Source organism: Entelurus aequoreus, linkage group LG02 (assembly GCF_033978785.1).
Source record: "Entelurus aequoreus isolate RoL-2023_Sb linkage group LG02, RoL_Eaeq_v1.1, whole genome shotgun sequence".
In the NCBI taxonomy this organism is placed as follows: domain Eukaryota; kingdom Metazoa; phylum Chordata; class Actinopteri; order Syngnathiformes; family Syngnathidae; genus Entelurus; species Entelurus aequoreus.
The window spans coordinates 14,183,971-14,208,184 of record NC_084732.1 but is presented as its reverse complement, the minus strand read 5'-3'; the positions used below and the strand labels follow the sequence as shown (position 1 = coordinate 14,208,184).

The following is a 24,214-nucleotide window of genomic DNA, read 5'->3' as shown; positions in this document are numbered from 1 at the left end:
AGGAGCTTGAGGATCGGCCAATACCAAAATTATATCAATACGGTATCCGCACGAATAGGGCTGGGTGGTACACCAGTATTACAGTTTATCGGTATATTTTAGAAAGTTTTATTTGAGACAATACCACAAATATCTTTCGATATGCCTTTGTTACAAATTTGGTGCACATCTGGAGTCGCTGCGGCGCATTGCAGACACCGACCCCCCCCCCACCACATTCACCTTCGGGTACAGCCAACGTGCCCGCACCGTAGCTCCGGCGGCTGGCAGGGGGCGGGCGGCGGCTCCGCTTTATTAACCAGAGGTAACACAAGCCGGTAAAAATATTCAACAGAATAGCCGTCAGAGCCGACAAACTCCTGCTGCTAACTGCTAAAGCTAACAAATTCATACATGCACGCAAACACTGCTTCTAAACTTGCATATGACATATAAGTAACGCATTCATTACTTTTCATAGTAATTACACTTATTAAAGAGTAATTCTATTAGTAATTAAATTACTCTTTTGGTTAAGTTACGTAACGTTCCTTTTTTAAAGTATTTTTTTAGAACACTGGTAGTTACAGTAATGTGATGTTGAGTTTAAACCACACACTTTGCACTTTTTGTTTAAAATACAGATATGTATCGTACAGTAAGAAGGGGAATCTTGTGGCCCCATTCGTCGTGGTTTACCTGACACATGAAACGTGACAAAGTGGGGGCGTGCACTATCCATGTTATCCCCCAGACAACAGTAGAGTGTTTAATATCTTAAAATGTGTTTTGTGTCTATTCCAACTTTGACCACAGTGTCCGTTGCTATGAAGACTGGCACTTTCCATCGTTTTCAGTAGACTGCATTGCAAAATAATTAACACCCCACCTTCCTGTCACGTGAGATCTACTAGTGAATGGAGCCATTTGAATCCCTTCCCTACTGTGTATCGCCATTCGGCCTAAAAATACTGGCATATCAGTTTTGGTCCATATCGCCCAGCCCTAAGCACTTGTATTTTTTAGGGCTACAACAACTAATCGATTAAAATCGATTATAAAAATAGTTGGCGATTAATTTAGTCATCGATTCGTTGGATCTATGCTATGTGCATGCGCAGAGACAATTAAAAAAAAAAAAAAAGTTTTAATTTTTTTAAATTTATTATTATAAACCTTTATTTGTAAACTGCAACATGTACAAACAGATGAGAAACAATAATCAAAATAAGTATGGTGCCAATATGCTGGGGTTTTTTTCAATAAAATACTGGAAAGGATAGAAATGTAGTTTGTCTCTTTTATCCGATGATTAATCGAAGTAATAATCGACAGATTAATCGATTATCAAATTAATCGTTAGTTGCAGCCCTAGTATATTTTTTAATAGTGTAATATTAGAAAAGACTGGATCAAGTGAAATTACTTTGAGAACAACAGTAGGTGTGAAAAATACTTACAGCACCTCTTTATGTACAATTGGAATCGACTTCTGCTGTCTTTAAAATTTAGGTGGAGGAGTAATTGTTTTTTTTTTGGCGACGCCGAGTGGCCACAATTATTCAATAAGTTGAGATCATGATGCAGTAAATTAAATGATGCGGACACGTCTGTTAGATACAATATGCTTCTGCCTTGGAGACTTTGTAAGTAATATGCAACTATAATTATATGATAATTGTTTATATCGCGAAATGTGTCGTTTAAGACTGCAATATTGTTCAATTAAGGACACTTATTACATATGTCTAGCCCAGGGGTCGGCAACCCGCGGCTCCGGAGCCGCATGCGGCTCTTTGACCACTCTGATGCGGCTCAGCTGCATACTTGCCAACCCACACGGTTTCCCCAGTATACTTTACGACCCCCCCCCCCGATTTTCCCAGGAGACTGCCTCTCCTAGAATCTCCCAGGGCAAATATAATCCTATTTTCACTCTAATTACTTAATCAAGGGCGTGCCCTAATGGCACCGCATTAATTGTCCTCTATAGCATGTACAAACAGCATGCCAGCCCGGCCACATGTTATATGTAGCTTTTACTTGCACACGTAGGAGACAGCAAGGCATACTTGCTCAACAGCCACACAGCTTACACTGACGGTGGCCTTATAAAACAACTTTAACACTATTACGTTACAAATATGCGCCACACTGTGAACCCACACCAAAAAAGAATGACAAACACATTTCTGGAGAACATCCGCACCGTAACACAACACAACAAATACCCAGAATCCCATGCAGCCCTAACTCTTCCGGTCTACATTATACACCCCCGCTACCACCAAACCCCCCCCCACACATCAACCCCCCCCTCTCCGTGCGTCGGTTGAGCGGAAGAGTTAGGGCTGCATGGGATTCTGGGTATTTGTTGTGTTGTGTTTATGTTGTGTTACAGTGCAGATGTTCTCCAGAAATGTGTTTGTCATTCTTTTTTGGTGTGGGTTCAAAGTGTGGCGCATATTTGTAACGTAACAGTGTTAAAGTTGTTTTTGTACGACTACCGTCAGTGTAAGCTGTGTAGCTGTTGAACTAGTATGCCTTGCTGTCACTTACGTGAGCAACTGAGCAAGCAAAAGCTGCATTCAACATGTGGCCAAGCAGGTACACTATTTGAGCAGGCAGTAGAGGGCGCTAAAAGCAGTGCCACACATCCTGGCACGTCCTGAAATTTGGGAGTCGTCCTGAAATTTGGGAGTCTCCCGGAAAATTGAGAGGGTTGGTAAGAAAGACGCTATCAAGCGCCATTCAATTAAAAGTCGCGGGCCGCACTAACATTAAATTTCCATATTAAGATGCGTGCCGGTGCGTGTGTCAGAGACCCCTGGTTAACATAGCGCAAAGCAATTTAAGCTTTGTATGCGGTGTTTTTCTTTTTAAATTATCAAAAAAAATTTGTGGCTCCCATTGTTTTCTTTAATTTGTGAAACTTTCCAAAGTGGCTCTTTGAGTGGTAAAGGTTGCCGACCCCTGGTCTAGCCGGTGTGCTTAGCTGTTGTGTATCTGCTAGCTCCTAAAGTAACTTCAGATCAATTTAAGTCGTTTTGCCGGTCATAAAGGCTAAAAGTTATGCATGCATGTCTGCTGTCACCCTATATTCTGGGCAGAATTGAGACACAGCGCCCCATGTGATGATATCAGTCAATCAAATTTGCATTTCTGCTGAGAGTAGTTTTGCTTCCAATTGAATTTGTCACTACATTTAGCAACTATTCAGACCCTGTTAAGGATATGCAGTAAGATGCAACACACAAGATCTGATTTTATAGCTAACAGGTTATATTCTCGGCCACTTTTCCCTTCGTATTTTATGTGTTCATTTGTTGCAGCCTTGTTGACAGTAGAAAGAGTAAAAATAAGGGGAAGAAAACAACATATGAATTAACATACCGTGTATCTGCACGGATAAAAGGGGTAAAGAAATTAGAGAGGTTAGCTACTTTTGTAGTAGACTTAAGCTGGTTAATTTTCAATAAAATAGTTGTCAACAAAGAACATCAGCCCTTTAAAATGAGAAATGTAGGCAGTAAAATCTATTACATGTTCATTTAAATGGGTTGTACTGGTATAGCGCTTTTCTACCTTCAAGGTACTCAAAGCGCTTTGGCACTATTTCCACATTCACCCATTCACACACACTGATGGCAGGAGCTGCCATGCAAGGCCCTAACCACGACCCATCAGGAGCAAGGGTGAAGTGTCTTGCTCAAAGACACAACGGACGTGACGAGGTTGGTAGAAGTTGTGGATTGAACCAGGAACCCTCAGGTTGCTGGCACGGCCACTCTCCCAACTGCGCCACGCCGTTACATGTTCATTTGAACAACTGCCATTTATTATTTCCACTGTTGGCTTAAATGATTGTGATTTAACATGGCTAAATCAGTTAGCAGTTACAACTGTAGAAAATACCTCTTAGTGGGTGGAATGTATTAGTGTATAGTGTGATCATTTCTCTCCGTAGCGGTGAAAGATGTCCTGGAAAATTTTAGGCAACAAGTAGGAAACCTGAGTGCTAACCCTGAATTTCGAACACTAATACATGGAAAAATCTGCAATTTTCAGAGAGACCATTATTTTTTTAGGACTTTTTCTGGCAGTGCTTTAAGCATGCATGACATTACTGCACTGCATGGCGAGCCATTTTAAAGATGAAGCAATACCAATTATACAACATCCTCATCTGACCTACAGTACACGATATTCACAACGTGTGTGCTGTTTTTATACGGGACACACAGTCCACCTCTCTGAACAGTGTTGGGAGGCTTTGGGCCGAATCCATCCCAGCAATGACACTATACCGGTCCACTAGTTCAGTTCAAAACTTGGAAGACAAACATTTTTGCAGCAACTTCCTAAAAACACTAGAGCACCACTGTTGTGTACCGCTGCAAACACATTAGCAGATCCTTGCATTGACATTTTAACCTTGCTAGCAAACATAGAACACTGGGATCCAAACTTGTGATTTACATGATTAAAGGCACCCTTTTAAATCTTCTTATTTTTGAAAAAAATTTTGTAGTTTGATTTATGTGTCTAAGTAACTAAGGTGTTGCTGTAGCTTGTTTACGTCAGATGCAGTCAGTAGTCATTTGTTCAACTTTCTTCAGTGTATGAGGAGCATGATTCTAGACTTGCTCCAAATGGAAAGGGTCTTCAAATTACTTCTGTTATGAGTACAAACTTGAAGTGACTTGTCCAGTCTAGCGTGTTGTAGGACTGCAAATAACGACCATTTTGATAGTCGACTAATCATGCACTATCTTAACGGTTAGTCGACCAATCGGATTATAAAGTGGCTCAAATTTAGTCATCCGGTTTTCAAGTAATTTTCAGTATTTTTAGGTGTGTTGCCACCCAGCAACAAAGATGACTACTTTATACAGAAATACTTATAAACCTTGCTGCTCATTGGGTTGTGACAAAATAATAGTTGTTATCATGAATTGATTTAAGTGGACCTCGACTTAAACAAGTTGAAAAACGTATTCGGGTGTTACCATTTAGTGGTCAATGGTACAGAATATGTACTAAACTGTGCAATCTACTAATAAAAGTTTCAATCAAATCAAACTTGTCCATTTAAAAGCAAGGAAGTGAAGTGCAGTCAAAATAGCAGCAATAAAAACAACAACACACTTTCTAGCTGTAATTTGTGATGATGATGTGTTTAGAAAGATGTACACAGGTATATAGACACAGCTAAGCTGGCGGACTTTGACTAAAATGATGATTAAATCTATTTTTTACTCAGCTACGTCTGGCTGTTGTTAGCTCAGCTAACTCCTGTCCGGTCTAACATGCCTCTGCTTTAAATGCTCCCGAATCACAGACTTTCTGCTATTAAAAGCGAGGTATTTGCAAACTGAGCAAGTTATTTTTGTTTTTGACTTGTTTAGACTGAAATTTACCATACTTTACATGTTTTTGCTCACAGTGTTGTTACAGTGGCTGCAACTATTTAGCTTTTTCTGGTCTGGTTCTCTACTGGCCACCAAGCATGCATGTTCGTTTTTGTCTAGAAAAAAATTAGTGATGACATAACCGTATATAACCGACATAACTATTATCGACAAATGAATTTGAAATATTGTCGATTTTAGTCAACAATGTGGACTAATTGTTGCACCCTTAGCGTGTACCCTCCCTGTAGCCTTAGGTGAGCTGGGGTAAGCGTCAGCTCGCCCACGACCATAATGAGTACAAACTAGGGATGTCCGATAATATGTCGATATTATCGGCCGATAAATGCTTTAAAATGTAATATCGGAAATTATCGGTATCTGTTTCAAAATTATCGGTATCGGTTTCAAAAAGTAAAATGTATGACTTTTTAAAACGCCGCTGTGTACACGGACGTAGGGAGAAGTACAGAGCGCCAATAAACCTTAGAGGCACTGCCTTTGCGTGCCGGCCCAGTCACATAATATCTGCGGCTTTTCACACACAAGTGAATGCAAAGCATACTTGGTCAACAGCCATACAGGTCACACTGAGGGTAGCCGTATAAACTACTTTAACACTGTTACAAATATGCGCCACACTGTGAACCCACACCAAACAAGAATGACAAACACATTTCGGGAGAACATCCGCACCGTAACACAACATTAACACAACAGAACAAATACCCCAGAACCCCTTGCAGCACTAACTCTTCCGGGACGCTACAATATACACCCCCGCTACTCCCAACCCCGCCCACCTCAACCTTCAATAATAAATATGGCAGTGCCATGGTGGCATTTTTTTCCATAACTTGAGTTGATTTATATTGGAAAACCTTGTTACATTGTTTAATGCATCCAGCGGGGCATCACAACAAAGTTAGGCATAATAATGTGTTAATTCCACGACTGTATATATCGGTATCTGTTGATATCGGAATCGGTAATTAAGAGTTGGACAATATCGGATATCGGCAAAAAAGCCATTATCGGACATCTCCAGTACAAACGCTGAAGAAGATGTATGGATTCAATAAGAACACAAAAGTTGTTAAATTACAACACAAATCCTCCAGAATTCAACTTCCTTGCACTGTGTATATCAGTGTTTCCCATAAACTGCCAAGATACCTGTGGGGGCGTGGCTATGGGCGTGGTCACCATGGCATCATCAAGTAATTTGCATAATTTACTACAATATGATTTTCTCTAAAAAGGCTCAAAAAATGTATACTTACTAATTAATAACAGTTTTTTTTAAAGGGCCATCCATCCATCCCTTTTACAATATAATTACAACACTTTATGTACATATTTATATACAGATTTGAACAATAAGTTATTCACTGAAATATATTTATTAATTGTGGTTCTTACAAAAAATATATCTTATAAAATATAAAAGCTAAAATGTCTCAAAGCTCTGCCCCTTTAATTAGTGCATACTACATAATTTAACTTTAGCCTACTACTACAACCATATTATTTACCAGCAACATAAAGTGAAACAGAGGCAGAGGTGTCCTGCCACAGTCAGTAACAAAAAAAACAGAAAACAGTAGTGGTCAAATACAAATAAAACAACAAGAGAAGTATCCTACACTTCTCTTTTGTAAAGTAAATCTGAACAGCCTATATGGGCATCTACATCAACTATATGATTTGCCTGAGAAGCTAGACAGGACAAAAAAAAATATATATATATGTATATATTTTTATTTTATTTTTTTAATTTTTATTTTTTTAATTTTATTTTATTTGTGGCGGACGTAATTCTTTCGTGGCGGGCCGCCACAAATAAATGAATGTGTGGGAAACACTTTATATGCAGAGCAGCGTTGTCCACCCTAGTTTAATGCTACACTGTCGGGTCATGTGACACACGTGACACGCCGGGCCATCTGCCGGCCGCCAAGATGATAAGATTACTTTCATTTAGTCCTTCCTGACCGTGTGCATGTCGGCATGCTAGGCTGGGTCGGAATGCTCATCAACAAGAGCTGGTCGGACCACGAGCGCCGGGTGCGCTCATCAAACCGCACACGAGCACAGGTGAGCGACGAGGATGATGGATTTACAGGCAGTTGGGAATAGTGGCGCATAGATAATGGTGGAATGGGGTGGAGAGCTGTGAGTGATGGATATATTTGTTGTAAGAGGCTCTAAGCCGTTCTTTGACTTGTCTCCCGCAGTCAGCAGAAAAACTTTCACTTGTCACATTTAAGGCCCACCAATCGCTAAAATGTCTGTCTGATAACATATTCCTTCTGGGTCCTGCAGGTGGCACTAATGCACATTAGACACCGCTTCTGCTGTATCTGGTTGTCATTAGAAAGTTGCTGGTTGTAGACTTTTTTTTTTTTTTTTTTAAATCGCAGTATGGAATGACTACTACTAACCAACGAGTCTGTGTTTTCTATGCAGCCGGTCCGGAAGTCATTCCAGCTGCTCAGTCCCACGGTCATGTTTGGACCAAGAAAGACGTGGGACCTCGGCCACACCCCCTGTCTGCAGGAGCTCTGGAAGAACGACTTCTCTTTTGACGGTGAGTGTGTGTGTGCATGCGTGTATCTGTCATGAATGGTCTGAGGCAGCAGTGAGACAAACAAGTGGGCACACGGTCAACATTTATGCTAAACAATAGTAAATATGTCCATGTTTCCGCTGTGCATAGCGTCGCATTTCAAATAATCTTTTTATGCTCTTGAAGTTGCTTTTCAGCCTGAGGATGTCATAAAAGATCCTCTCCCAAAGAGGAGTTTTGAGGCAGAATAATTATTCCTTAACAGCGCAAATGAAATGCATTAAGGCAATAACATTTGTGGCACTCCAGCACATTGTGTGTGTGTGTGTGTGTTTGCTCAGTCGACCATACTGAAGCTGTGTTGACATGTGAGCCAGTCGGTGTAGTTAGCGATGAGCACAGAAAGCTCATTTAAATGACATACAATGGAAGCTCGATATATGAACTTAATTGTTTCTTGAACAGGGTTTGTATATAGATTAGGGCTGGGCGATATATCGATATACGCGATATATTGCGGGTTTGTCTCTGTGCGATATAGAAAATGACTATATCGTGATATTCGAGTATACGTTCTCACGCAGTTGCTTTTAGCTGCTGGCATTACACGACAGGCTCTTCCCACTCCTTCTTGTGTCTCCTTCTCACAGACAGCAAGCGCACCTTCTACATACGTCACATACTGTCACGTCATACGTCACATATGTATACGCCCTCGCGGAGCAGAGAGGTAGCGACATGGCTAAAGTTAGCTGTGGTGCGAGTGGTAATACGAGAGAAAGAAGTTGCGAATCTGGTAACAAATGAAGGAAGAATTAATTCCCAAGAAAAACAGCATGGGGTCCATCGTCTGGCGGTGGTTTGGCTTGAAGTGAGAATATGTCGAACAGACAACCGTAATTTGTCAACTGTGGGGCAAAAGCGTTTCTACAAAAAGTAGCATTACTGCTAATATGTTGCATAATTTGAAAAGTCACCTACTAGAGAATGAAGAGTGCTTACTCATGTCAACATCTCCGTTCGGTGCCACACGCCCACACCATCAAAATGCTGAGGCAAACATTTTCACATCAACACCGTTTGAAAAATAGAGTCGACAACAAAAGGAGATCATGTCCGCAGGAACATACAACATAGCGAAGGACGAACACTATTTGATTTCCTATTATGCAGCTCATTTTTATTTGACACTTATTGAAATATCTTGTGTGACATCATGTTTTTAAACTATTGTAGTGGCGTTCTGTACAAAAAGTGCACTTTAATTTAGTGTTTTGATAAGTCATCTTAGTGACACCATGCACAAAAGTGCACTAATAGCTTGTTTTAAAATGTCTGACAATCTTGCACTTTCTGTTTTGGAAATGACATGAATGTTTGTGCCACTGCTTAATAACTTTAATAAATACATTTTTGGTAAATTTACTTAGTTGTGATTTCCTTCTCTGCCTGAAAGTTTAAAATGAGCATATATTAATGCAGTATGAACAAGAATGTTTTAAAGTAGACACATAGAATCATCATACTGGTGTGACTATATGTATCAAGTGTTAATTCAAGGCTAAGGCAAAATATCGAGATATATATTGTGTATCGCGATATGGCCTAAAAATATCGAGATATTAAAAAAAGGCCATATCGCCCAGCCCTAATATAGATAATATATAAATAGAAATGTTTGTATCGTGAAGCAAATGTATCCATAAGAAATAATGTAAACAATGTAAATATAAATAAGCCTCGACAAACATCCCTATTTTAGGTAAGGTTTGGACACTTTGAAGGCAATATGAAGTGCTATGATGAATCAACTATATCGTTATTAACAAGCTAGTACAACAACGACAAGGTGTACTTTGCTATATGCGCTACTCTGCCAATATGCGCACACATACAGAAGTTCTTTTGGTGTCCTCAAATGATCAGAAATCACGAAAATCCCTAACTTTACCAACCATATTGCTACAATTATAAACATTTTAAAGAGTAAAATCCACTTGCAGTACATTGACATAGACAAAGGAGCAGCTCACTAGTTGAGAGAAAGGAGCATACAGAGGGGAAGACGGAAGGCGCCGTGTGTGTGTGTGCTCTTGGAAAAGGTGCTGCTGAATGATAGTCTTCTCCACTGCTGTGAAATAGGTCCGCGTTGGCATCTTTTTCCAGAAAAGTCAGTTCTCATCGCAATTAAAAATGTGCTGGGGTATGAAGTCGTTTTTTCAATTTGAGCAAGCACAAAATGACTGCCAGCAGGACACATGAATGAATGAAGCATTCATACACAGAGACATGGTTCGCACAGAAAAGCATATTTGCCATGATCTAAATGTTCAAAAATTGAAAAGTTCACAAATAGAGGGGTTCATAAATGGAAGTTGCGTGGTGGACACCTCTTCCTGTTTGTTTCCCTGTAAACTGTATATTCTGCTTCTGGGTCTACTTTGTTTTAGAGCACCAAAAAACAAAGCAGTGCTTTTGAAGAGTAATTGAAAGTTTCATAACTGTCTTGAGATGATTTGACATCTACAAGTGTGCACGTCATAAGCCGTGACCTGCTTTCAGCTGAAAACAATTCCCCTTCTTGCTGCTTTAGGAAGCTGATTAGAGTGAGCCAATTAGTTTAGAGATTAAGGCCACACTTTTTTGTCCGCACACCAACATTGTGTTTGTGCTGTTGTGGAACAAAACCATGCATCACACAGTTAAAGGTGTAGATGCGTGTCAGTGTGTGGTCAAGAAGTGACTGAAAGCCAATCCACCTGTGCCTGCAGCGAGTTCGCTTGACTTCCTGATGAGTGATGGTGAGGAGGACGCCTCCTTTATGTCTCTGCCGAGCCCCGCCTTCTCTTGCCGCTCCCTTCTGACCGCAGAGCTGAACGAATCAAGCGCACCCAGGCAGCAGCAGCTGCTCATCCAGGTGAGACGCTGCAATACTCCCCCACTCACAGTGACGTCACAAACCTTTAAGACTCCAGCGTGCTTACTGGATCCACGTTCTCAGCCTGTACATATTTACTATCGCATTTGATTATTCAGGGGTTTCATTGATCCTGAAAGTGCTGGAATGTTTACACACACCACTGGCAGTCCTGGTCCGTCATAGTCTTAGACTGTCTGTCCTCGTTCGGCATGATCCTGGACTTCCACGATCCTGGACTAAGGAGTTGACCCAGTGAGAGTACAGTGTCACTATTTGTGGCCTCTTTATTTTCTGTTTTTTCTTTTTCTCGCACTGCCACACTGTTCCATCTCCAGAGGATCACATGGTCCTGCTGGTGGACATCCACCAACGTAACAAGCTTCTTCTTCTTGTTTTTCTTCTGCAATTTAGTTTTTAAAGGGGAACTGTGCTTGTTTTGGAATTTTGCCTATCATTCACGGTACAAAATGGATGGATGGATGGATGTTTATTATTGTCTATTTATTGTTAGTTCCTTTTGTTAAGTCGTAATATCCGGCAAGTACGAGGTCGCTAACAATGCAGCTAATGGGAAGCCCTCATAAAAACCTCTAAGAAACATCCATACACTGCCAACAATACTCAATTTACATGTCATAACCTGCATATTCACCAAGTATCTGTGATATTGTTATTATAAACGCTTAATGCAGAGGAACTACTTTTAGCGGCGCCGTGATCACAGAGAGGTAACTAGCTTATGCGTTACATTAATATACTGAGCCGGTGAGCTGCTGCATCGCCTCTGAGATGGCAATGCAGCAGAAGGTTGTGGCCATAAACCGAGAGGTTAGTCAACTTTGAGATTAAATTTATACCCAGAAATCGCGAGAGACACAAAGACGCTTGTTTCTTTTTTTGTTTGTTTTTAAACATGTGTGAGGATTATGAGTAATCCTCCATTTAAACAGGTAGATATAAACATACCATTAGTCGGCTTCCCAATGAGAGCAGACATTGTACAGTAGGTTATTATTTTATGTTCGTAGTTTGTATTTCTTGTTAAGCACTGAGCAATACTTACTGGATCTGTTTAGCACACAGCTTCTAAAACTTGTAGCTCAAAAATATACAAATCATCATTTGTCCCAAAGTAGTAGTCGTTGGTTCTCATTAAGTCTACCATGATTAGTTGTTGCTGTTGTTGAAGAAAATAGCGAACGTTGAGATACATCTGTAAAATGTATATGCCGCAATATTCTTAAAAAGGGCAAAATACGTAAATATTGCGTGTTATTATTAGGAGTGTAATGATTAGTTTCAACTTCGATTCGATATTTGTGGTTGCCGATACGATTCAGGGACAATAGTATTTCAGGGATTCAGGGACGGCGTGGCAAAGTTGGTAGAGTGGCCGTGTCAGCAATCGGAGGGTTGCTGGTTACTGGGGTTCAATCCCCACCTTCTACCATCCTAGTCACGTCCGTTGTGTCCTTGGGCAAGACACTTCACCCTTGCTCCTGATGGCTGCTGGTTAGCGCCTTGCATGGCAGCTCCCGCCATCAGTGTGTGAATGGGTGAATGTGGAAATACTGTCAAAGCGCTTTGAGTACCTTGAAGGTAGAAAAGCGCTATACAAGTATAACCCATTTATCATTTATATATATATTTTTTTTTTAAACAATACGATTCAGTGAGTTAAAATCGATTCAGTATTTTTTTTAGCAAAAAAAAATCAAGCAGTGTGTGTGAAATACATACTGGACACTTCCTTTATTTCTGTTGTTGCTTGTGAAGGAATTATGTATAAATAAATTAATGAATACATACAAGCAAGTAAACAACAATTATTGGCCAATGCAGTCACATCTTATTGAATATAGTGCAACCAATCATTTAGGTTAAATTAACAAGAGGAAACATTCTCTGCTCACATTTTAAAAATTCAATACATTTTCAATTAAAGTACAGCAACCAACATTTTAACAGTAGATTTACCTGCTAAATAAAGTTCCCCGACCTGGCAATACAGTATCTGTTCTCCGCCCTGGCGTCGCCGATGACAGACAGCATCCCAGGTGTGCGGAAGCATGTAAGCTCCCTCATTCTTGTTCTTGGTGTTGGCGCCCCGTTCCCTAATTTCCATATCCTCCTCCATCAATCTCTTCTATTTCTTTCTGGTGAAATGACTTCTCCTTGTGTCTATGGAGTCGCTGCGTCGCCAGGGGCGCTCTGTGACCAGTATTTGAGGTCAAGGCATAATCATTTTGTAAATGTGCTATGAGTGCATTATCTTTGTGCGAGGTGCTTTTTTAAAACCTTTTTGTTACCACAAGTCAGACCGTATGTTGCGCACCGCGCTATTATTGTGAAGGGGTCTGTTGTTCGTCAAGCTGAGAGGCTGTTAAAAAAAAAAAAAAAGAGAGCGAGAGTTCCTCTTAAGTTGCGACCACTGTTTGTTCGTTATGTGGATGATGTCATTACAACAACACAAGCAGATGAGATGTTTTGTGGGTGTATAGATTGTTTTTGCTAACTTAGTTTCGTAGTTTAGTCGTTGTTTCAAGTGACCGTCTCGACATTTACATTATCAGGGCAGGGCGGTTGAGTGTGTCGGGGATGAATGAGCGCTACCGGAAACGTTATTTTCCCAAACAAACGTTTTTCTCCTCACAATGACAACATTATATTCACATTTATGTCAATTTCCCTGATATTATTTTGCGTTTATCAGCGGATTCCGTTTTTTTTGGCCAATTATGTGCCTCTGTAAGTGGAATTAATCCCTTACTTTTTTTGTTGAGCTTAGTGATTATTGATTAGGCATACTAGCACTGTGTCAAATAAAAAATAGCAACTATGGCGACATCACAAACTTCTCGTAGACATGCTCTTTTCTCACTCTTTTGCTTCTCATCTTTTTCACCATGACAAGTTCTACAATTTGCATGCACATTTCGCGGACCTTTTAATCGTTGTTTTTTTTCTATTGTATTTTCACAATCGTGAGAAGCCATAATCATAATCAAAATTGAAATTAAAATTTGGTTAGTTGTCCGGCCCTAACCCTTAGTAATTATGAATGTGCCTGTTACAACATGACATTTATACTTACAGCATGTATATAAAACATTCGGGGAGGCTTTTGATGTTTTTTTAGAGCACTATATATATAGTAGGTGGAATAGGGTGAATCCCTTTACCTCGATTGAGAACTGATTTTTGCTGGTGTTTAAGAGTTAGAATGCATAAACAAAAAAAAAACATATGTGTTCTTGTCTCACATAAGGACTGTGAATGATGGGCTAAATAAAAAATAAAGTGCAGTTCCCCTTCGCTTTTGCTTGTTGTCGACACTGCAGACTTGAAACCTTTACTGATTTTGGTTCATTAAACCGCTATGCTATCATTGAGGTCAGTAGTTGGCAACAACCAGCAGAGAGTGCTATTTTGTCAGGCCCAATCACTTTTTAAACACATTCGAAAGCAAATGTTTTGTTTGTGCATTTTGTAAATACAGTATGAGTACTGTAAATAACCCTGCTGTCATGTGTTGACACATTTTTCTACATCAATCATGGCTCAATTAAAGTTTGATTTTATTTATACTACTACTATTTATATATTACTTTCTGTTGCCTAAAAGTGGTGGGAAAAAAGTTGAGTACGGTAGTTTATATTGTGCTTTTGCCAACGTGCTAACAGCAACTACATAAGTCTTCCGCTCATCCATGATGGTTTTCACGTCCTGTTTGTGTGTGTCCAGTCTCTTCAGGACAAAGTGTGTGATCGTCGGGCCCGCCTCGACTCTGAAGCGCTGCACCACGCGGCGCTCGGACGGCCGAGCGGTCTGGCGGCGGCGCAGGAGGCAGGCGTGGCGCTAAGCGGTGAGTTCAGCTCGCAACTGGAAAAACATGCGCTCGTGTTCTAGAACTTTGTTAAACTAATCCCAAAAGAAACACAACAGCAGTGTTGTAACGCGTGTGTGTGTGTGTGTGTGTGTGTGTGTGTGTGTGTGTGTGTGTGTGTGTCAGGTGGCGTGGACAAAGAGCAGCTGATCCCTCGGCTGCACTCCCAGGTACGTCAGCCACCCAGATCATTGGACTACCATCAGCTGACTGAAATGACATTCTCCATACTGGGAAGTTGATGTAGAACACCACAGCAATGCACTTGATGAGAAGCGCACACACCAACAGGATCTGCAGTAGATGAAGTGTGTGACATGCTGAGTTGTTTTTTTGTTGTGTTTGCAGGTTGAAGATCTGGAGAAGAAACTTCTTGACCAAACACAGGAGGTGGCGAGACTTCGCTCAGAACTGGTGTGTTGGGAGCAGAGACTACGTGACCTCATTCCAGTGCTCTGAATGAACCTTGTTTCCACCTGCAGGGGGCGACAGACCTGGAGAAACAGCTGGAGATCCTGGAAGCGGAAAACAGGCATCTGAAGCGCGAGCTGACCTCTTGCAGAAGCGCCGAAGTAGCATGCAGCTGCAACCAGGTACCTTTCACACGGCTGAGGCAAAAGGTGGAGCTGTACAGGACAACTGACTGATCGTTGGCGTGTGCCGCAGGATGTAGAGGCGCTGCGGAGGGAAGTGTCTCGCCAGGAGATCCAGGCCCGTCAGAGAGAGCGCCACCTTGCTGAGCTGGAGAGACAGTTGATGGAAAAAAGTGCCATGGTGGACACGTTACAGCAGCAATTGGAATGGTCTAAAACGACACAAGGGGAGGCATCAGGCCAGAAAGCTGGAGACCAGTTGCAGATTGAGGAGGCAGTGCAGGTAGAACGCTTGGTGTCATACACTAAACACTAGAGGGTGCTATTGTTCAAATGGCAAAAAGCATGTATGCCACAGCACTCTGAACTTACATAATGTCTGACTTGTGTCTGACTCGTGTGGTCCTTGGTGCGACACCCAGGCAGAGGAAGTGGAGACTGACGAGTCCTCGACGGCGATGCAGCTGAGGAACGTGTTGCTGCAGGAGCAGATGTGTGTGCAGCACCACCTGCTGCGAGAACTTGAGGCGCAGCTGCACGAGTCGCAAAGGACCAGCGCTCAACTGAGGACGCAGGTAACGTATTCTGGTGTGTGTATGCTAGCCCATTATGTCTAGAGTGTCTTACATTGTCTTAGAGTATCTGAATACACTGCCTCAGTCACTGGATCACTTTTAAAACTTGGTCGTAGTGAATATGTATGAATTTATAGAAAAATTATCACATTATTTCTGAGGCAGGGAATAGAAGAGCGCATCCGTCTCCGGGCAAGAATCTAAACACTGTCATTTCTGCAGCTCGTCTCCAAACTCGGCCTTCTGGCGGCACACAAATACAAGTTTGAGCGCAGGTCCAAGGTTGGCTTCGCCCCTACCCCTGTGACATCACTGAGGCTTAGAAAAGAGTCGTTCCACTGCTGCCAAAACAAATCAAATGAGTCTTTTTACACTGTTGAAAAAAGTGGGCAGCCTTGAAACGGTCTACCGCCCCAGTGCATGGACTACCTATGACATCATCAGTGGTCAAATGCCAACGTTAAAGGGGAACTGCACTTTTATGGGGGAATTTTCTTTATCATTCACAATTCCTGTGTGGGACAAGAACACATGTTTTTCTTTTTTCAATGCATTCTAAATTGTAAATAAACGCTAGCAAAAATCAGCTAGCAATTATCAATCAATTAATCAATGTTTATTTATATAGCCCTAAATCACAAGTGTCTCATAGGGCTGCACAAGCCACAATGACATCCTCGGTTCAGATCCCACATAAGGGCAAGGAAAAACTCAACCCAGTGGGATGTCAATGTGAATGACTATGAGAAACCTGGGCGAGGACCACAGATGTGGGTGACCCCCCCACCCCCCTCTATAAAGCGCTCCAAAAAAATATCTAAAAGCCTCCAACATTTTATATACACGCTGTAAGTATGTATGTAATGTAGTAACAAGCACATTCACAATAACATGTACGATTTACCTATTTGGTCATTTTAAGCTCATAGCGGCGTATTAATTTCACAGACGCATCTATAAATATAATAAAACAACCACTTACTGTACAATGTCTGCTCTCAGTAGGATGCCGACTGATGGGATGTTCATATTTTCCTGTTTAGATGAATATTCATTCCTAATCCTCACGCAGGTAAAGAAAAGGGCCGCAAATGACCGTCTTTTTGTGTCTTTCTCGCCATCTTCGGGTCTAAGTAGATTGTCAAAGTTGACCAACTTCTTGGTTAATGGCCACAGCCTTCTACTATCCAGGTGAGAGCCATGATTTATAATCTCGAGTTAACTTTTATCAACTCATAGGCTCACCAGCTCAATATGTCAATATAGCAGCATAAGCTAGTTAGCTCTTTGTGATCACGGCGCCACTAAAAATAGTTTCTGCGTTAGCGCTTATAATAACAATATCGCTAATACTTTGTTAATATTCAGGTCACGAGATGTAAATGGAGTATGTTTGGCGCTTTTTTGATAAGGGCTTTATGGGTGGAATAGTGTACTCCTATTAGCTGCACTGTTAGCCACCTCATACTTGCCGTATTTTACGACTTTAGAAAAAAAGAAAAACATGTGTTTTTGTGTTACAAACATATGTGAATTCCCCAAAAAGTGCAGTTCACATTTAAAGTTGTTGTTTTTTTGCTGGTGATTTTAGCGTAGCTTAGTTAGCAAAAGTGTTTGATGTTAGCTAACAGTCTCATTTCATGCTGGCATCATGCGCCATGACTGATGAAACGAGTTTAAAACTAAACCAAACATTGACCTGCAGTCTGTTTAAGCCCCGTCTACACAAGTGTGTCGTCAATTGTAGCAGAAGGTGAGCAATGTCATGTGATGTGCACAGATTGCGGTCTACGATGGCGAAATGGAGCGTGCTCAGAAGCAGCTGGATGCGGAGCTTGTGCACTTGAAGGAGGAGAAGGATCGAGTGATCGAGGAGGCCTTCGTTAGGGCCGAGAGCGAGATGAAGGCCGTCCACGACAACCTGGCAGGTCAAAAATCACACGTGTCCACTCCAGCTCAGAGAGCGCAGCATCATGTGATTTTATTTGGTTTGTTGTCCCTCAGGAGTGCGCATGAAGCTGGTGGGTCTTCATCCGGCACTGAGGACGCTGACGTGCGACTACAACACGCTGAAGAAGCAAGTCCACCACTTCCCTGTCATGCTGGACAAGGCCATCGCTGACGCAAAGCACGAGGTAGGATCGCCTACGGGTGACTTAGAGTTCGGCTGATATATATTTTTCAGGGCTGATACTGATAATTAGTAGTCAAGGGGGCCGCAAACTGATATTTGGAGCCAATATTTAATGGCAGTAAAAGTTATTTAAACATGAATAATATGTCAGTAATCAGCTGGACACGGTTTTAAAACATTTTTTTAACATTATTTTTTAGGAAACGGACAATGTTTTGTGGCGCTAATGTTGTGGTTAATTTAGCACCAAAAAACATCAAGTAACGTGTGTAATGCTGCGGGTCAGAGGAGCATCAATATTTGCATTTCAAAATATGAGAACTCTCTTAATAAAATGGGTTAAAAAATATATGGGATTTCTCTACATCACAATAACCATCTACGCAACTTTATACAATGTCATAACAGTTCAACATTGTAGTGTTTCCTTGTGAAGAACCCAGAAAAACAATTGCAAACATTTAACTAAAAACAATCCTTGAGACATTTTTCAAGCTGGCTGACATTTCTTCCTGGATGTTACAGAAAGTATGAGAATGTTTGAGATGCTGCCTGCTTTTCTTTACTTGTATAATAAGTCTCCTATTTGTCAAGATATTTACACAAAATTTTGATTTATTTTGGAAGGGAGATCTTTTCTGTCGTCTTCATGTCCATAGGAGGCATAGCCACGTGAGCGCTGTGGTCGAGCAGACCGGAGAAGAATTCTCACGAGAACTCGAATAAATGCCCTATCAGATATCCAAACACATGTGTATTTGGAGAGAATTATTGACAAAGCAATTATTTTTATTCTTAAATTAATTAATTAAATACGTACATTGGGCTCCAATAAAAAGATAACTTTTCTCAAGCACGGCAAATAAAAGCAGTGGTGACTACTATTCACTTGATTATATTTTTAAATACTTAATACTTGTAGCATACGTGTGCATATTGTATCTGCTAATGTAGTTCTGTTGTAGTTGTGAAAAAAGAAGGCCAGTACTGATTTAAAAAAAAAAAAAAAAAAGGCCCATATGTCAAAATGCCAAATATAAATATTATATAAAATATACCGTATTTTTCGGACTATAAGTCGCTCCGGAGTATACGTCGCACCGGCCGAAAATGCACAATAAAGAAGGAAAAAAACATATACTGTACACGTCGCACTGGAGTATAAGTCGCATTTTTGGGGGAAATTTATTTGATAAAACCCAACACCAAGAATAGACATTTGAAAGGCAATTTAAAATAAATAAAGAATAGTGAACAACGGGCTGAATAAGTGTACGCCATATGACGCACAAATAACCAACTGAGAACGTGCCTGGTATTTTAACGCAACACATCATAGCAAGAGTCATTCAAATAACTATAACATACAGAACATGCTATACGTTTACCAAACAATCTGTCACTCCCAATCGCTAAATCCTATGAAATCATTCTCCCCTGTGTCGCCTCTGGTATGTCCTTTCTTTCTGCTGCTCGATTGCCGTTCTCTGCTGCATATTTCACTACGTCCAGCTTGTAATCTGCAGTATATGATTTCCTTTTCGGTGCCATTTTTGTTCAGTCTTTCTCAGTTTTTATAAGTTACCGCCAATGTTGATGTGATCCATTTTAATAGCTACGGCAGTAGCATATAGCAGTTAGCATCCCATGACCCACAATGCACTTCTGCCATGACCCTCCGAATTCTTATTGGTTGACGTGTGTGTGACGATTGCTGCCATTTGCTTCGTCTCTTACGCGAATGAGATAAATAATATTACCGTATTTTTCTGACTATAAGTCGCAGTTTTTTTCATAGTTTGGCCGGGGGTGCGACTTATACTCAGGAGCGACTTATGTGTGAAATGATTAACACATTAGCGTAAAATATCAAATAATATTATTTAGCTCATTCACGTAAGAGACTAGACGTATAAGATTTCATGGGATTTAGCGATTAGGAGTGACAGATTGTTTGGTAAACGTATAGCATGTTCTATATGTTATAGTTATTTGAATGACTCTTACCATAATATGTTACGTTAACATACCAGGCACGTTCTCAGTTGGTTATTTATGCGTCATATAACGTACACTTATTCAGCCTGTTGTTCACTATTCTTTATTTATTTTAAATTGCCTTTCAAATGTCTATTCTTGGTGTTGGGTTTTATCGAATAAATTTCCCCAAAAAATGTGACTTATATATGTTTTTTTCCTTCTTTATTATGCATTTTCGGCCGGTGCGACTTATACTCCGGAGCGATTTATACTCCGAAAAATACGGTATTTGATATTTTACGGTAATGTGTTAATAATTTCACACATAAATCGCTCCGGAGTATATGTCGCACCCACGGCCAAACTATGAAAAAAAACTGCGATTTAAATCCTGAAAAATACGGTAATCAGTCAATCTTTACCTCTTGGTGACCACTGGGTGCTGTGTCAGATCTGTCAGGTCATCAGCGAGGTGAGCAACACCAACCAGAACCTTCTCGACAAATACAAGCGGGAGATGAACCTGAGGAAGAAGTGCCACAACGAGCTGGTCAGACTCAAAGGTCTGGATGACTTCACCTTTGACTCGTCTCATTTAGGTCTCGTATGACTCCCCTGTCCTTCGCCTCCTCGCAGGTAACATCCGAGTTTTGTGCCGCGTTCGACCCATCAGTCAGCAGGAAACGGACTCGGCCGACGTCAGAACCATGTTGACCTTTGACCCAGACGATGACGCCATCCTCTACCTCACCAACAAGGGCAAAGTTATGACCTTTGACCTGGACAAAGTCTTCCGGCCTCGAGCCACGCAGGAAGAGGTGTGGCCAAGGTCCCATGGCGGACAGAGTACATTTCACGCAGACCCCTTGTCACAGCTGATGTTTGTTTGCAGGTGTTTCAGGAAGTTCAGTCTCTGGTCACCTCCTGTATCGACGGATATAACGTTTGTATCTTTGCATACGGACAGACGGGATCGGGAAAGACGTACACCATGGAGGTGAGGCCCGTCACATGATTGTGAGCCACATAATCTTCATTGCCCCTTTTTGACTCCGCCCCCTCCGTCTCTGCCATCAGGGCGTTCCTGAAGACCCCGGCCTCAACCCGCGAGCGCTCCGTCTCCTTTTTTCCGAAGTGATGGACAAAAGTCCGGATTGGGAATACAAGATCAGTGTTAGCATGGTGGAGATTTATAACGAAACTCTTAGGTGAGCAAAAGGCGTGTAGGATTGATGTTTGGGTTGTGGGCGGAGTCACATTCGGCTATTGTTGTTTTTCAGGGATCTTCTGGGTCACAACATCTCCGACAAACTGGACATCAAGATGAATCCTGATGGCAGCGGACAGCTTTATGTTCCTGGACTGACACAAGTCCAGGTCCAAAGTCCTGAGGACATCAACAAGGTAATATGACTTCTTTTCCTGACCCTTTCAGTGTAAAAGCCTTTTTCTCTTCCTACAATTGATTATTTTATTTGTGCGTCAGGTTCTGGAGTTGGGTCAAGTTAGCCGAGCGACGGCGTGCACCAACCTAAACGATCACAGTTCTCGTTCTCACGCGCTGCTTATCGTCTATGTGTCGGGGCTCAACGCCACCACAGGAAGTTGCACGCAAGGTCACTTGACGCTTCAGGCGCTGGCTTTTGGACTTTGACCTATTGACCGTTGACATAGGGTGTGCGTTGATTTGCAGGGAAGTTGAACCTGGTTGACCTGGCTGGCTCGGAGCGCATCAGGAAGTCCGGTGCTGAGGGCGGGCGCTTGCGAGAGGCCCAGTGCATCAACAAGTCTTTGGCGGCGCTCGGCGACGTCATCAACGCGCTGCGCTCCAAACACGCTCACGTCCCGTTCAGGAACTCTCGGCTGACCTACCTCCTTCAGGACAGTCTGGGAGGAGACAGCAAGACTCTGATGATGGTGCAGGTCAGCCGCCAACACTCACGCATGACCGCATCACGCCTCCCACCTCGCCTCTTCAACTTCTGTCGCGATGCCTTCAGGTGTCTCCTCTTCTCGGAAACCTCAGCGAGTCACTTTGCTCGCTCAAGTTCGCTCAGCGTGTTCGCAACGTGGAGCTGAACTCCACAAGCGCCGTCTCCAGGAGGCTTGACAACTCGTCTACTTCGTCCTCGCCGACCCACGACAGCGTGGAGGTAAGAACAAATCCTATTTGGACGCTGGTCCTTTTTGTGTTGTTTTGGACAAGAAACGTCATAATTTGAACTCTGAACTCTGAGCAGCTGGACTCGCCACCCGACACCCCGATGCCTCTCCCTATCTCTCGCGCCAGCAGCGCTGGCTCCTCCCTTTCTTCGGCCTCAAGAACTTCCGGCAGCTCGCGTCGCAGATCCCAGTCGCAGCTTTCCGCTGGTACACACACACACACACACACACACAGCTTTCCACTGTATCAGGAATCCCAGGAATTCAGCTATTCTTCTCACCCAGTGATTCTCAAAACTTTAGTGGTACACAGGCTCCATCTAGTGGTACCACTGTAGAATCACTTAAATACAGGGATGTTCTGATACCATGTCAATTCGGCACCTTTTGGAGGTATAGGTATCGGAGAGTACTTGTAACTAAATCTCCCATACCACATACTAATATGTATTTTGTAAGAAACCTCGGGTGTACAACCTAAATATAGCGCACTCAAGCCAATAAGTCTGTTAGCATGCTAATGTTGCTGCACAGTAATGGCTTCGCCTTTTTTCCGTAAATGGAAGACCACAGCACCAATGGAGGACTACGCTACCAAAGCAAACAGCGACGCTACGTAGCCTAACTACATTTCAGAGTAGCGTAGCAGTAGCTTTGGCTCTTTTTAAAGCAGTATCGATTCCAGTACACTGCAAAAAGTCTGTGTTCAAAAACAAGGAAAAAAAATACAAAAATTAGGGGTATTTTATTTGAACTAGGCAAAATTATCTGCCAATAGAACAAGAAAATTCGGCTTGTCAAGACTTTCCAAAACAAGTAAAATTAGCTAACCTCAATAAACCCAAAAATACCTTAAAATAAGTATATTCTCACTAATAACAAGTGCACTTTTCTTGGTAGAAAAAAAAGACAATTTTGCTCAATATGTTGAAAAATATTCTTAAATTAAGTAAATGCTAGTGCCATTATCTTGACATAATGATATGTGCTCGGCATCATGATTTTTTTTTTCATGCTTGAAATAAGAAATGATTACTTTAAAAAGTAGTTTTATACATGTGAGTGTTGATGACACAGCTTTGCATCAGTTGATATTCTAGTTTCAAGCACATTTTACTCAATATAGGTCATAAAATCTCAGCAACAAGCTGTAATATCTTACTGAGATAATTTAGGACTAAAACCCTTAAAACAAGTAAAAGACTAACATAAAATCTGCTTAGTGAGAAGAATTATCTTATCAGATAGAAAATAAGCAAATATCACCCTTATTTGAGATATTTAATCTTACTTAGATTTCAGTTTTTGCAGTGTAGTTTAGAGTAATGTAGTAGCTATAAGTTACAAAGAGAGAAAATGGACTGCAAATCCATCCATCCATTACTGCTTGTCCCTCCCTGGGATCCAGCAGGGTAAGAAAAATCCACCAAAAAAACGGAGAACTCCATGATGATTGGTTGGTTGGATTTAGGTAAGGTGACTCACCTTTGGCTAAAGTTAGGGCCAATCAGAGGCAGGACAGTGCGGGTCATGACGCTTTACGACCAGGAAGCAAAATATAAACACATTACCTGGAGCGGTGGCGGAAACCACATGAGGCGAAGGTCTCGTTTAAATAATAATATTTCTTCCAGGGTGTGTCGTATTCCGACAAGTGATTTTTTTTTCCCCGAAAGTAAAAACCAGCGGTGTTCAACCCAGCTAAGATGGCTGTTGTACAGCAAGCAGCGCACACTCTTTACACAAGGGGCCTATATCTTCCTGCAAAAAGCAGACATGAGAAAAAAATCCCAATTATGCAATTGAATAGAACCCTATAGTTTATCCAAAAAAAAAAATAGTTTTGTCGGGTGATGAAGAAGTAATCGTCGGTGGAGTTACCAGACATATCGAACTATTGTGGGCTCCAGACATCATTCTACACGACAAAACAGATGGAAACTTGGAAAAGCATGGGGGTCCACAACTTCTTTGTGTGTGACTGTGTCAAGGAAATTGGTATC

The 24,214-nt window shown here is 41.5% G+C and overlaps 1 protein-coding gene across 2 annotated transcripts in view; it reads left to right on the top strand.

Annotated features, from left to right (window-relative positions):
- The window catches only part of LOC133630750 (kinesin-like protein KIFC3), a 28,808-nt gene that overhangs the window by 2,384 nt on the left and 2,210 nt on the right, over window positions 1–24,214 (top strand). For both annotated transcript variants that reach the window (XM_062022476.1, XM_062022469.1), the window contains exons 2-20: window positions 7,860–7,980; window positions 10,731–10,876; window positions 14,625–14,745; window positions 14,893–14,936; window positions 15,115–15,180; window positions 15,249–15,359; window positions 15,433–15,642; window positions 15,782–15,934; window positions 17,715–17,862; window positions 17,939–18,069; window positions 20,500–20,611; window positions 20,685–20,866; window positions 20,941–21,045; window positions 21,126–21,256; window positions 21,329–21,452; window positions 21,535–21,664; window positions 21,742–21,971; window positions 22,049–22,201; window positions 22,289–22,418. In XM_062022476.1, the coding sequence (XP_061878460.1) occupies window positions 7,860–7,980; window positions 10,731–10,876; window positions 14,625–14,745; window positions 14,893–14,936; window positions 15,115–15,180; window positions 15,249–15,359; window positions 15,433–15,642; window positions 15,782–15,934; window positions 17,715–17,862; window positions 17,939–18,069; window positions 20,500–20,611; window positions 20,685–20,866; window positions 20,941–21,045; window positions 21,126–21,256; window positions 21,329–21,452; window positions 21,535–21,664; window positions 21,742–21,971; window positions 22,049–22,201; window positions 22,289–22,418 (2,548 nt within the window). The remainder of the gene's footprint in view (window positions 1–7,859; window positions 7,981–10,730; window positions 10,877–14,624; window positions 14,746–14,892; window positions 14,937–15,114; window positions 15,181–15,248; window positions 15,360–15,432; window positions 15,643–15,781; window positions 15,935–17,714; window positions 17,863–17,938; window positions 18,070–20,499; window positions 20,612–20,684; window positions 20,867–20,940; window positions 21,046–21,125; window positions 21,257–21,328; window positions 21,453–21,534; window positions 21,665–21,741; window positions 21,972–22,048; window positions 22,202–22,288; window positions 22,419–24,214) is intronic.